We start from the raw sequence: 13,206 nt of genomic DNA on the forward strand, positions 1-13,206 counted from the left end.
TATTTGCAACATGTAGGCGTGAACTTTCGGTTTCCAAAGTAATTCTGAATTTCCAGCCTTTTCTGTTGACATATTCGTTTGCCGAACTACATTACCATCAGTATGACCTACTTCACTGGCGTAATACGACCACACCTAAAAAAATATAAAACGAAAACAAAACAAAATGCAAACGGTAACACGAAAACCGGTATCAGGAAAAGTGCAGTCAGCAGCCGAAGTTGCTAAGCGGGCGAGGTGTTCAAAATTACCTTGACACGCTCTTATTCTATTAACAATAAAGTCGCGTCAAGATCATTTTGAACACTTCGCCCGCTTAGCAACTTCTGCTGCTGACTGTGCATCGAGCAATCCGATTGTGAATATGCAAGCCGCAGGCAAGTGCAAGAATCAGAGCCTACCGCGAACCACGTTGTACGTGTTGCCTCTGTCGCACTTGTAAATTCGTACGTAAGTGTGACGGGGAGGCAACACGTCGAACGAGGTTCTCGGTAGGCCCTCAGGAATGCGGGCTCTATTCCGTTTAAATTTAAATCTATTTGCATTTAGAAATATTTTATCGTTTGTTTAATATTTCGTTATTTAATTATGTTAGAGATAAATATATAGTAAAGACTGTCAATCATCATAAAAAGCGATTCTCATTATTTTTTGACAGCGTCAATTTGCGACGTTTCAGTTTCAAATAATTTGCACGGCGTCCAGATTAATTTAAATTGATGACGCCACCAATTCTATGAGCGTCGTGGTTTAAAGTGATTCTCACTTTATTTTAAAAGAAAAACTTATTCTCTTCAATAGTTTTTTTTTCAGGCAAAACACGTTTTGATAAAAAAAACTAGAAATCTCATTGTTAGGTTTTGCGGCCTGCCTTCTCGGCACTCTACCAAGCGATCACGATTTAAGTGAAGTTTTTATTTATATGTTTTGAATTAAAGTGTTTTATTATGTATTTACCCACTTGTGCTTCGTTGCAACAATATTATTAGCTGACACAAAAAAAACACTTAAGAGAAAATACAGACTGACTTCATCTACATCAATGATGAACGTGACAAAATTGCAAGGACTCATTCATTCGTTCATTTATAAACCAGCCATGCCATTTCGCCGTACATTGACTGACAGTCTTTATCAACATAAATGTCTCTAATTAACGAATTGAGCCCGCATATAATTGGACAACATTATTGCCTGTCAGCTGGTTGAGCCCCTGCGGCACTGAGGAGTGCGCCGACCATAGCGACCTGATCTTGTTAAAGACCAGGCTATGCCAGGCCGCGCTTCTGGGGCCTTCCTCGGGTAGTCCTGTTGAAATACCAGCTTCTATAATGTGGTACGGTAGCTAGGGAAGTCGCTCTATAGACCGACCGCTTGAGTCCTCGCCTGCGCGGTACGGGGAGGGGGGGAGCGCACCTTCCCCGCCACCCTCAGTCGTCCCACCCCGTCGCCCCCGTACCGCGCAGGCGAGGACTCATTTAAGCGGTCGGTCTAATAGACGCCAAATGGCTACACCGAAATACCAAACGGAAAAATACTAGCTAAAAAAATATGGTTGTCTGTAAAGTCGGTTTACGGACGATAATCTTGCGTGATACCGTCATAAGAAAACATTACCATTACATTACGTAACGTTACCATGGAGATCCGTCCACAACATTACCATGGAGATTTGTCCACAACGTGACACTTTTTCGTGCATGCTATCGGTGTTCATCCATTTATAAGACGTTATCACGTCAAAAAGGGTGCTTAAAGGTTGGGCGCCAGTTGGTAGTAGAAGGTCTCTTGAGTGTTTCCCCACTTCATACAATATTATAATGTCATTATATACTATTAGTCCTAGTCCTTAAGTACAACTATGGTCCAGTTTTAACGTTGATTCTTAACGAGCCTTTGTGATTTGTACTCGTTACATTTATTTAGGAGCTTAGACACACTAATGCTCTTTCTATATTATATACCTGTCTATTCAACATATCTAATTAAAAAAATACTTATACATAATTTTCCTGGAACTTGAATTTGGACCATAGTTGACCATAGCTCTGTAGAAAGCAACCAACTTTTTATTTTTGTCAAAGTGACTTACACCCTAAGTCAGTTAAGTAGCTTTGGTCGAGTGAAAAAAATTGAGTTGGTCGTTTTCTGCATAAATACGGTCAGTTGTAAGTTGTGGACTAAAGTTACCTGATTTTACGGTACTTCAAAAGGTCAATCTAATCAATTAAATGTGTATTACACGACGACTCTGACAGGACCAATATACTTGTCGCGACAGTGTTGTTCGTTCATATTGCTGCTCATAATGTACCGGTTCCAAGCTGTTTCTGTACAAAAGCATCATAGATCAGAGATTTAAGCAACTCGGGTGCCTATGCGCAGGTGCCAATAGAGTTGGTCTTGAGTTTTTGAGTCTTGGAGCTCGAGTCTTTAACTTTACTCAGTTTATAAGAATTTGCATTTGAACAACTGCTGTTTTGACTTATAAGTCAAGTTGTTTTGGGTCTTTTTGAAACGAGTAAGACTCAAAACGAACCGAGTCCTATAATATAAACTCTGCGATCAATCAAAAAAGAAAAACCACATGTTGAAAGAGATTATAAAATTAGAGATTATATTATATTCAAATTACCTATTTAAAAGATTTAAATTGTGTTAGAAGATAATTTGCTTTATTTTTTTTGTGGTTAATAATAAATATTATAAGGACATTCTTACACAAATTGACTAAGTCGCACGGTAAGCTCAAGAAGGCTTGTGTTGTGGGTACTCAGACAACGATAAATATAATATACAAATACTTATACATAGAAAACATCCATTAATTAGGAACAAGTATGTGCTCATCACACAAATAAATGCCCTTACGGGGATTCGAACCCAGGACCATCGGCTTCACAGGCAAGGTCACTACCCATTAGGCCAGACTGGTCGTCAAAATTACTCTTCTACAGAAGATTTTAACAAGTATAAAAAAGTTAAGCTTTGACTCTGTAGAGCGGTTTGTAAACTGAGTTGTGTAAAAGATTAGGGCTCCAAGACTCTTGAGTCTTTACCAACACTAGGCACGAATGATAAATGCCAAAGTTACCTAAGTCTTAAGCAAATGCTAATGCTGCCGAGACAAATTTATTAACGCTGACAGATAGAAACGTTCCCACCAACAGTTAGATTAAGCCCAGAAATAAAGGGGCAACGAATTGAAACTAATAGTTTTCATTAGGCTGGCTGTGAAATATTTCAAGTATCAACTTGCCAAGAAATTGGGTGGACAGGAATGATATAATGAATGGAAATATAAAATGCAACAGATAGCGTTTGCAGCCGGCCTGCCGCCTGCGCTGTTGCAAAATATAGGTACCTAACCTTATATACTCGTATATCTATACTCGAGCACATTGACTACGTCCCACAGACTTCGCGAGGTTTTATAAATATATGTCGATGCACTTGTACTCCAATAAGGAATACATGTCTACGATCAATAGATACGAGTGCACTAATTCAAAGGGCGCCTGAGATTCTTAAAATAATGGAATTGTATTAAAAATTTCTTCATTCCTTCACATTATAAAGCTCATATGTGACTTTCCACGGTAAAAGGTACCTTATGACGGCTGGCACTTACGTCACATAGCGCCGCAATAATATGGGAGCGGCGTTAATAAATCATAACGTAAGCGCCAACCGCCATAAGGTACCTTTACCCGTGGGACGTCACATATAAGACGACTATACGTCCAAATTACCAATGCGTGGTTAAGCGCCAGTCATCTGAAATGCTCCATCTAGCGGATACCTAAATGATCTATCCTCTTGCTTGATAACCGGTCCTCGAGCACCCTACGTACATCCGGCGTCGTAGGCGCGCCTGTCGCAACTGTCGCCATATTACCAAGGATCCACTCCAGAAGTAAGAGTGAATGAGATTCGGCATCAATGAAGTAACGCGTTACGCAAGCATGTTAAGCTACCGGCGAGCGTAGGCTATTTACGCGATATGCAAATTCAAAGATGGCGGATTACAAGACCCGTGTCTTGTAAGCTGAATGAAGCTCAGTCTTTATTAGGTAGCGAGGTCTTGCTTGTAACTGGCCTAAAAGCCGATGTGTTAACATAATGACAGATCAGATTTGCTTTATTTTGACTGATGTGTACCACTCGAAGAGTGAACAAATACGTACTGTAGCCTACAGCTGTGTAAGTTGCCTGCAGCGCTACATGAGCGTTTCTGCCTCAAAACCTAAATGTTATACATACTCGTGGCCAGATCATATTAGAATTTGGTTATTTCATGAAATGCCATTTTCCAAAATGGCCACTTGATCACATCAAGTTTAACTCTTTCATGTGGCCAACAGCCTGACTGACAACATGAATTTATTGCCACATCATAAAATTATCAATTCTAATATCTGGAAACGACATACCCGTATAATATATGAGACATGAGACGGAAACCGTCTTTTAATATACTAAATGTATGGTACGATTATTACCTGATAGAGGCACGTGGTTTTCGGAGCTGTGGCGCGACGCCCGCTGAGCGAACGGACTCCTAAGCGACTTGGGACTCAGGAAAAATCTTCTCCTCGTATGCGGTGGCGTGGGACAGCTTTGGACTAAATTGGTGGGCTGTTTAGGAGGCTTAGGTAATCTTGTAGGATTGTAATCTTCAGGTCTTTGTGGGGATGGCGTGTATCGGTCCATGGTGCGTCTGCCCTGGCTGTTTCTAGCGCAGATGGGGCAGGCTTCGTTTCTGAACATGCAGGCGTAGCACCGCTCGTGTCCGCAGGTGTCGATCAGCTTTCTCTTCTTGCCTTTGTCGAAAGGCATATTACAGCTGGGACAGTTGGTGCCGCCTGTCTCGCTTTCTAGTAGCTGTCTGATGGCTGCCAAGTCTGTAACAAGAAATAGTAACTTTAAATTTTATTCTGGAAGGTTAGTCCAAAAAGATTTAACTGTCTTTAGGATATGTAACTATTGTAAAGAGGCGACAGGAAGAGAGGTTTAGGGAGTATTGAATATCAGTATTATCTGATGTAGGAGACGCTTCAATTTTGACATCAAAAAACATAGATGTCATTTGTCTTTTGCGGCAGTACTGTCGCACTGCAAATAGGCTGCCGACTGCATTAGTAATGAATAATGATGCATTAACGATGCCTGGAATTTTGACATTTCGGGCAGCAATACAATCAGATGTAATGTCGTGTTGCAATCCTGCTGCAGTAATGTGTGCAGTCTGAATCTGAACGGTACCTTTAAATTAAAGACACTTCCTAACGTTGCTGTACAAACCAAATCTTACTTATTATATTACTCATGTCACTTTGACAAGCAAAATTAGCTTCTGGTTCCCACACAAGGCAAGACTTCTGCTAACTCTTGACACCCGTAGGTAAATGGCTAATTCAGTTTTAATGATACAAGTATATATTAAGTAGTATGCAAGCGCGTTGTCGCACTATGCGTGCAAATCGATTTACGTAATGATCCTTCTATAATAGCCACTCTAACAACTGGCCACTTAAGTCATAAAGCCATCTCTTTCACTCTTGCCTGATCTTAGTATGTGTAAAGGAGATAGCGTCACGATGCCAGTTGTCAGTTCGTATTGCGACGACGAGGTATATAAGGATATAATTCCTGTTTGTAACGACGTATGGTCAGTCATAACAAATTATAGTAGTATACATATATGAGAATGGAATTTAAAGTGAGAATATATATGAATTTGTAATTTTACGACATAATAAGAGCAATTTAACTTCAATGGTACCTGCATTTTATTGGATGAATATGACCAATATCGTTAGATAGGTACACGTAATAAATGTTTGAACAAGTACTTAACCGTTTTATAGCAAGTAATACTTGAATATTATATTAGTGGTTGCAGCAAAAGGTTAGTCTATATGTATATATAACTATCTTAATCTATAAGTTACGTATAACTACTTTTAACGTGACGCAATAGTACACTTAATAACTACTTACAGTACTTACGAATCTTGTTACGAGGTAAAGAAAATACTGTTCCAGCTCCAAAAAATATATTTAGGGAAAATCGCAAAAAAATCGCTATTTCGGGCAAGATTCGAACTTGCGAGCTTTTGAAACACCGGTCCAATGTGTATTTGTGTATTAACCAACGGCTACAAATATAATGACCACCAAAAAATAATTTGGTACCCTAAATAAAAAAATCATGCTTACCAAAAAACATTATTGAACACCAAAAAAATACGGCCTAAAAATACAAAAGCACCACCATTTTAATTACGACTGCATTTCAAATTGTATTCAAATACCAAATATATTGAGTGATGACCAAAAATCATTAATGATCACCAAATCTTGAAGACCAAATTAATGCGATATTTTCACCTAAATAAACCACTATGATTACCAAAAAATGTATACATATTACCAAATAAAGTAAACTGATGCCAAAATTACTAGCCCCTCTCGCTCATACCCCCGTAGCCCGCACCGCATACCTACCTAACCTAATACGAAACGAAATGCTACTAGAAAAGTGGGTTAGGTTAGGTTTGAACTGCGACCTTTACAGAAACGAATTGCTACAAGAAAAGTGGGTTAGGTTAGGTTTGAACTGCGACCCTTACAGAAAAGAAATGCTACTAGAAAAGTGGGTTAGGTTAGGTTTGAACTGCGACCCATGCAGAAACGAAATGCTACCAGAAAAGTGGGTTAGGTTAGGTTTGAACTGCGGCCCTTGCAGAAAAGAAATGCTACTAGAAAAGTGGGTTAGGTTAGGTTTGAACTGCGACCCTTACAGAAACGAAATGCTACTAGAAAAGTGGGGGTTAGGTTAGGTTAGAACTGCGACTGTTACAGAAATAAAATGCTACAAGAAAAAGGTGACCAAGTGGATTAATTAATATAATAGGATAACGGTATATTATATATTTGCACATTTTAAATTATATCTTTGGGTTTACAATGATTATTTTGGAGTCATTTGCTTTAATAGGATAGCAAGATTTAAAAATTTGGTTATAATTTTACATTAAAATGGAGTTCTAATTTTGGTGGTCATTTACTATTTTTGGGTTTACAATGATTATTTTGGTGTCATTTTCTTTAATAGGATAGCAAGATGTAAAAATTTGGTTATCATTTCACATTAAAATGGGGTTTGAAATTTGGTAATCATTTACTATTTTTGGGTTAATAATGATTAGTTTGGTGTCATTTCCTTTAAAAGGGTAGTAAAATGTAATAATTTTGGTAATCATTTCACATTAAAATGGTGTTATAATTTTGGTGATCATTCATTATTTTAGGGTGGTAAAATATATTTTTTTGGTATTAAATTTTACTAAATCTGGTGATCAGTTAAATAGCAGCCTTAACCAACTAAGCTACCGAAGCGTACAAGAAGCGTGCGTATTCTTCCATTCCTTCTATTCGTATGATTCGGTAACTCAGTTGATCGGCGGGTTACATTACATTAAATTCTAACGTTTCAGCTGAGTTGCACCACCCGAACCCCCGTAGACCCGGGGTTGGTAGACCCGTTTGTGTAATTAAATATGTGTACAAAAAGCGAGAGTTTAAAGTGTTATATCCTGGGATCCTTTAGGATGCGAGATGCAACCCCTCTCCCGGGGTCCCTATTTACAAGCTTTTATTTACTTTCACCTGGCCCCTGTTTCACCAACGTGACAGGTGCGACGAATTGTAAAATCACTGTTGCTGACGTCACAGGCATCCATGGGCTACGGTTACCGCTTACCATCGGGCGGGCCGTATTCCTGTTTGCCACCATCATTGTATTATTAAAAAAAACTTTATGATATCGGAAAAAAACAGATATTTCTCTTGCTAAGTTTATGACAATTGTCACAAGAAACACCACAATTGTCACGAAATTCCGACATATAGCTCATTACCTGCCAAGAATTACCTACAATTCTTCTAAATCTTTGACAATTGTCAAAAACTTCGCAGGAGAAATATCTGTTTTTTTCCGATATAATAAAGTTTTTTTTAAATAATACAATGATGGTGGCAAACAGGAATACGGCCCGCCCGATGGTAAGTGGTAATCGTAGCCCATGGATGCCTGTGACGTCAGCAACAGTGATTTTACAATTCGTCGCACCTGTCACCGATGTGAAATTGGGGCCTGACCGTTGTCTGTCTGTCTGTCTGTCTGTAATCAAATCTTGCAAGTTAAATTTGATCCACTTCCCGGTTTCCGATTGAGCTGAAATTTTGCATACATACGTAAGTTGGGTGACAATGCAATATTATTGTGTCATTGAGCTGATTTGATGATGGAGACCGGAGGTAGCCATAGGAACTCTGTGATAAAACAACGAAACCTTATTGTGTTTGGGGTGTTTAGAATTGTCTCGATGAGTATTAGTTGCCCGTGGGAAGAAAAGTACAGTCAGCGATAAAAGCTTTTACCAAAAATGAAGTTTTTGCCAAAAACTTATTTGCCATCTCACTTTCCAATATTCGGGTCGTATGCTTGCCAAGAACGTGGTTAAAAAACGTATAAATGCTGCCGATTCGAACAGTAAATAAAACTCCAAGTTTCGTCATAGTTTCGTTACTCCTCTTGGGGCTTAAATCAACACTTTCAAATTAAGCGATCGGTAAATCAAGCGGCTGTAAACGAAGTAATTAAATCTCGGAGTTGCCTCACGAGCCGAGTCGGGTGTATACCGACCATACGGGAAGACTATTACAGTCTTATATATTTTAAGGACTAGAAGCACGAAGAATCTCGTACAGTAACCCGCCTGTTTCTATCTTATTCACACGTGCGTAATAATTTCGCTGTTCTGTCCATGTGTTGGGGATCAATGCAACTGTGCGAGCGGGAAACTAAGAAAATTATTCACGTGCGATAGAGAAATGAAATGGCGAGTTAATTCTTCGTGCTTAGCATTCTTACTTTAGATGCTCCAATGTTCGGCACATACCTTCTCTCATTAAGCGGTTATTATATAATATTCCTCTGAACGGCCTCCGGATGAGGCGTCAGTATGATAAATAACTAGGGAATGCAAATCGGTTATTTTCGGTTATTTTTTGTATGGAAATAATCGGTTATTAACCGAAACCGCGGTTATTTCCATACAAAAAATAACCGATTTGCATTCCCTAATGATAACCAAGTGATGGTACGTATTCAAGAGGGTTTTGGGCTGTGGTTCGCGCTAGGTCGTAACCTACCAAATTAAGGATTTCAAACACATAATTAAGGTTTCTAAATCGTGAGATGAAGGCAACTTAAACTGATTAAATTGTGGAGAAAAGAGGTCTTCAGAGGCCAGTCGAGTTTTGGAACATTAAAAATACATTGGTGTTAAATCCATTACCGTGAGACCAACAGATAAACAATCTGTGATACGTCTGTAGAGCCCACAACGGCCACAACAAGCCACACGGTCGGTGCGGACCCGGCACACGACACGCACGACACTTATAAAAGCAACCCGATAAAATAGGATAGTGTTTACCAACTTGTCATTCTTGAATTATGGAAAAAACATCCTTATCTGGTACGTATAATTAACGCAGGTAAATTTATGACGCGAGTTTTGACGCTGTAGCTCAAAAACAAAAGAAATGCTGAGAAAACCCCTGACTTGCTAGTATGAATTACGGTCTCGCGCGCGACTCCATACATCTTGCGCGACTTCCTGCCGTATTCGAACTTCAAGATATTCACAAGAGACGACATGTACTAGATCCATTCTAGATACGTTATAGTTTAGATATCAACTAGTTCTCTTTTGCAGCGCAATTCGGGCAACCAATGTCACTTTTACGTTAGATAGAGTAAGATATCTATTAGATGTGAATTGGATCTTTAAGTCATATCCTGTGGAAATCGTTCAAGAGTATCTCCAGAATCGCGCAAATGTCAAATTTGACAGATTAGATCTTAAAATATCGTATCTTGGTGATGTCTAAAAGATATCTAATAGATGTATATTTCAAAATCCAAATCGGGCCCTTTAAGGTGCGCGCGAGAAAGCAACTCATGCTAGTGCTAGACGGTCACAGGCCGCAGCTAAGGTGCCAATCGTATACTTGACAACACTAAAACAAAGAAAAGTAAAATGTGTCGAGATAACAAATGCAATGTTACCCAAGTTGACAATCATTGATACAAAACGTCAATCGAAACTAAAATATTGTATGGAAATAGTCATGTGATTTTTCGTAGTATTTTTTGCCGAAACATTTTTTCTTTTAGATGTACGATTGTCATTTTGGCTAGCTCTCAAGATATTTTTTTAACCCTTAGCCATTCCCTGGGAAGTGAATGTAGCTCACAGTATGCTAAACTAAAATTAAATTAATATCGAATTAAGTTCAGATTTGCAAACTTTGAATGCCACTGCGCACGCGGCGCTTTCTTTTCTTGACCTTTCCCAAAATACTCACTTCCGATCGCCGCCGAGAAAACGCATTACGCTTATTCATAATTAAAACTTATTATTTTTTAATATAGGTATGTACTTATTATGATTATTAAAGATGTCTTAAGAGAGTTTGTAATTATTTAAGGATCTACTGGAAAGGAAAAAGAGGGAGTTCAAACAAAAGAAGAATAAGGTGCATGGGGATACCTACTTCCGAAAGCGGGAGAGTTTTGAAAAATGCAAATATCTCATAATCATCGTCATCGACTTTCAAAATTACTACACCACGTTCAAAATAAACACTAAGGATACATTTCGTGCGCAAGCGGTTAAAACCAACTTAGTTTTACGTACCCCTTTAACTTTAACTAAAATCTTTTATAACTATGAAAAAAAGTTGATTAATTATTATTACGATTAAAACAAACAACCGATAAAATTAATTTAAAAGTCCTGTCTTTACTTGATAGAAATAAAACGAATCATTCAAGATTATAAGATCGTATATGATTGTGTTTGTCTCAGAGAGAATGAACCTTAGTATACCAGGCGGGTACACTATTAATATGTACTTAGTTAGCTTATAGTCAGTTTAAAAATTAAGACTAGCATATTCACTAGATACCTTCGCTTCGAAACTTCATATCTCAGTACTAAATCGGTACTAAAGGGGCCCACAGATTACCAGTTCGCCGGACAATATCGGTCTGTCAGTTAAACGCAAAATTTGACAGCTCCGAACAACTGACAGGCTGATATCGTTCGGCGAACTGGTAATCTGTGGGCCCCTTAAAATACGATCTTTGTACTCCTAATAACTGTAAATAAGTATTAATAGAGTTATCGTTTTAAAAATAAAAGTATGGTATTTATATTAAGCTCCTTCCGCAGCGCACTAAGGTCCCTTTTCTCTCAAAACGGTATATTTTTAAATCCCTTTTGAACTATAAATTACATAGATAACAGTAATTTTAATGTTTTGTTTTAAATTAGTCGAAGTAAACGTTTATTGATTATCCGCGCTGTTTTATGGTAACGGCCAAGAAAATAAATTAACGTACGAGCCAGGAAACATGGTATTTCGAATTAAAGGCGTAATTTATAATATTGTTGGACACTTGGGCGTCCCACTGTGAGTCTCGGTTTATTACACAAATATTAGGTCTTAAAATTACGTTGGATCTTCGATGTAAATGGCTAAAATTACTTGTAAGTAAATAGATTTATGTTTTCTGAAGTGCTCAGGTCTAGAATTTTTACGATTGCGATGCTATTTATAATTTAAATAGCAGGTAATAAATATTTTCGTTATAAAAACCGATGGACTATGTTTGAAAATGGTTTTTCACATCACCTATTCGAAAAAGGGCTTATTCTTCCCCGCTAGGAGGGATCAATGTGGCACTTTTCTTCCCTGTTACGATTTTTTCTTTCTTGCATACTATGTTTTTTTGGTCAAATAATACATATTTTGGAACAAAACAATTTCCTCATAGTTGATGTGAAAAGCAGTATATGTGTCACAAAGTCTCAAAATTACTTCGTCTTGGGCGTTAACACTTGAATCCCTCATTACGCTCAGGATTCTAGATTTTAGAATCCCTCACTACGTTCGGGATTCTATTGTAGAATCCGTCGGTTCATTCAGGATTCAATGTACATTGACGACAATATATTATTTTGATCCCTTGTAACACAAACTACTATTCTTTTTAAAAGCTTGCTTATGGTCTTTAACTTGTGTAGCGTTTAGCGACATCTATTAAACTAGAAGTAAATCTCAAACTCTAGGTAGGTAGCAATGTTTTTTCAAAGCTTTTTCTAAATCACGCTAACGATAATCAAATTCAGCGTAATTTTATTATAATAATATTTTATGTTATTAAGATATGTATTTTTTAAAGACATACCTAGTCATTTTGTGTCATCTTTAAATTTAACTTACAGCCTACATAAAGCATAATGACCCATCATCATCATTATCTAGGGTTACCTTCGCATAGTGCACGCAAATTTGATTAGACCTGTCCAATATAATAATAATACTGATGGATGTACCATTTCGACATCGTATCGAATCTATACTCACACTCATTATAAACACATCAATTATTCTAACTATAGCTTTTTCTTACCTTTCAAGTACGAAAGAAGTCAAAAAACGATACGGCTTTAAGGCACTTAAGACTTTTCAAAACAATAATTAATGAAACCACGTGGGGCCCAACGGTAGTCAAATTTGGCAGCCGAAAGTGCTGGTTCCGAATTAAATGTCAATCAATTATCGAATCTAACACTCACGAGATAGCGATCTCTTGCCTTTTGATCAGCAGCAAATAAGTTAAAAAACAATATTGTACATTTGCAAGTACCTCCGTACCACGATATTCACAACTGCAGAATTCAGGCTTAGCAAAACGCAAAGTTTGTACAGAACGATGCGAGTGGTCGCTTGAGATTGCGTGGTACGGGGTGTTGTGTCTGGCTGGTCAGACGCTGAGTCACATCGTTGATGCCACTAAAAAAACATTAGCATGTGAAAATATTAAAAGCAGAATTAGCCTCGTTTTAGCAAAACAATATCAACCTTAAATCGAAGAGATAGAGTTGTAATTTGAATGCTAGATTGCTTTTTGGGCTCTTAATTCTAGGTCACGCTTTGAGAGCATTTCTTCAACAATTTTACTTAAGAGAACTCATCAATTTTCAAATCGTTAACTTTTTTATGTTCTATTAAACGCGGACGGTGATTATTGTTCTTCGTTTTTGAGAGAACTGTCTAATG

At 37.8% G+C, this 13,206-nt stretch overlaps 1 protein-coding gene across 3 annotated transcripts in view; it reads right to left on the minus strand.

The window, feature by feature from the left end:
* Nucleotides 1-13,206, minus strand: part of LOC134668060 (protein TANC2) — a 192,079-nt gene that overhangs the window by 23,241 nt on the left and 155,632 nt on the right. For 2 of the 3 annotated variants that reach the window (XM_063525510.1, XM_063525511.1), the window contains 2 exons: nucleotides 4,503-4,904; nucleotides 1,195-1,308 (listed from right to left, as the gene is read on the minus strand). In XM_063525510.1, coding sequence (XP_063381580.1) covers nucleotides 1,195-1,308; nucleotides 4,503-4,904 — 516 coding nt within the window. The remainder of the gene's footprint in view (nucleotides 1-1,194; nucleotides 1,309-4,502; nucleotides 4,905-13,206) is intronic. The other variant, XM_063525512.1, reaches the window with a different exon arrangement.

Source organism: Cydia fagiglandana, chromosome 10, assembly GCF_963556715.1.
Source record: "Cydia fagiglandana chromosome 10, ilCydFagi1.1, whole genome shotgun sequence".
In the NCBI taxonomy this organism is placed as follows: Eukaryota; Metazoa; Arthropoda; class Insecta; order Lepidoptera; family Tortricidae; genus Cydia; species Cydia fagiglandana.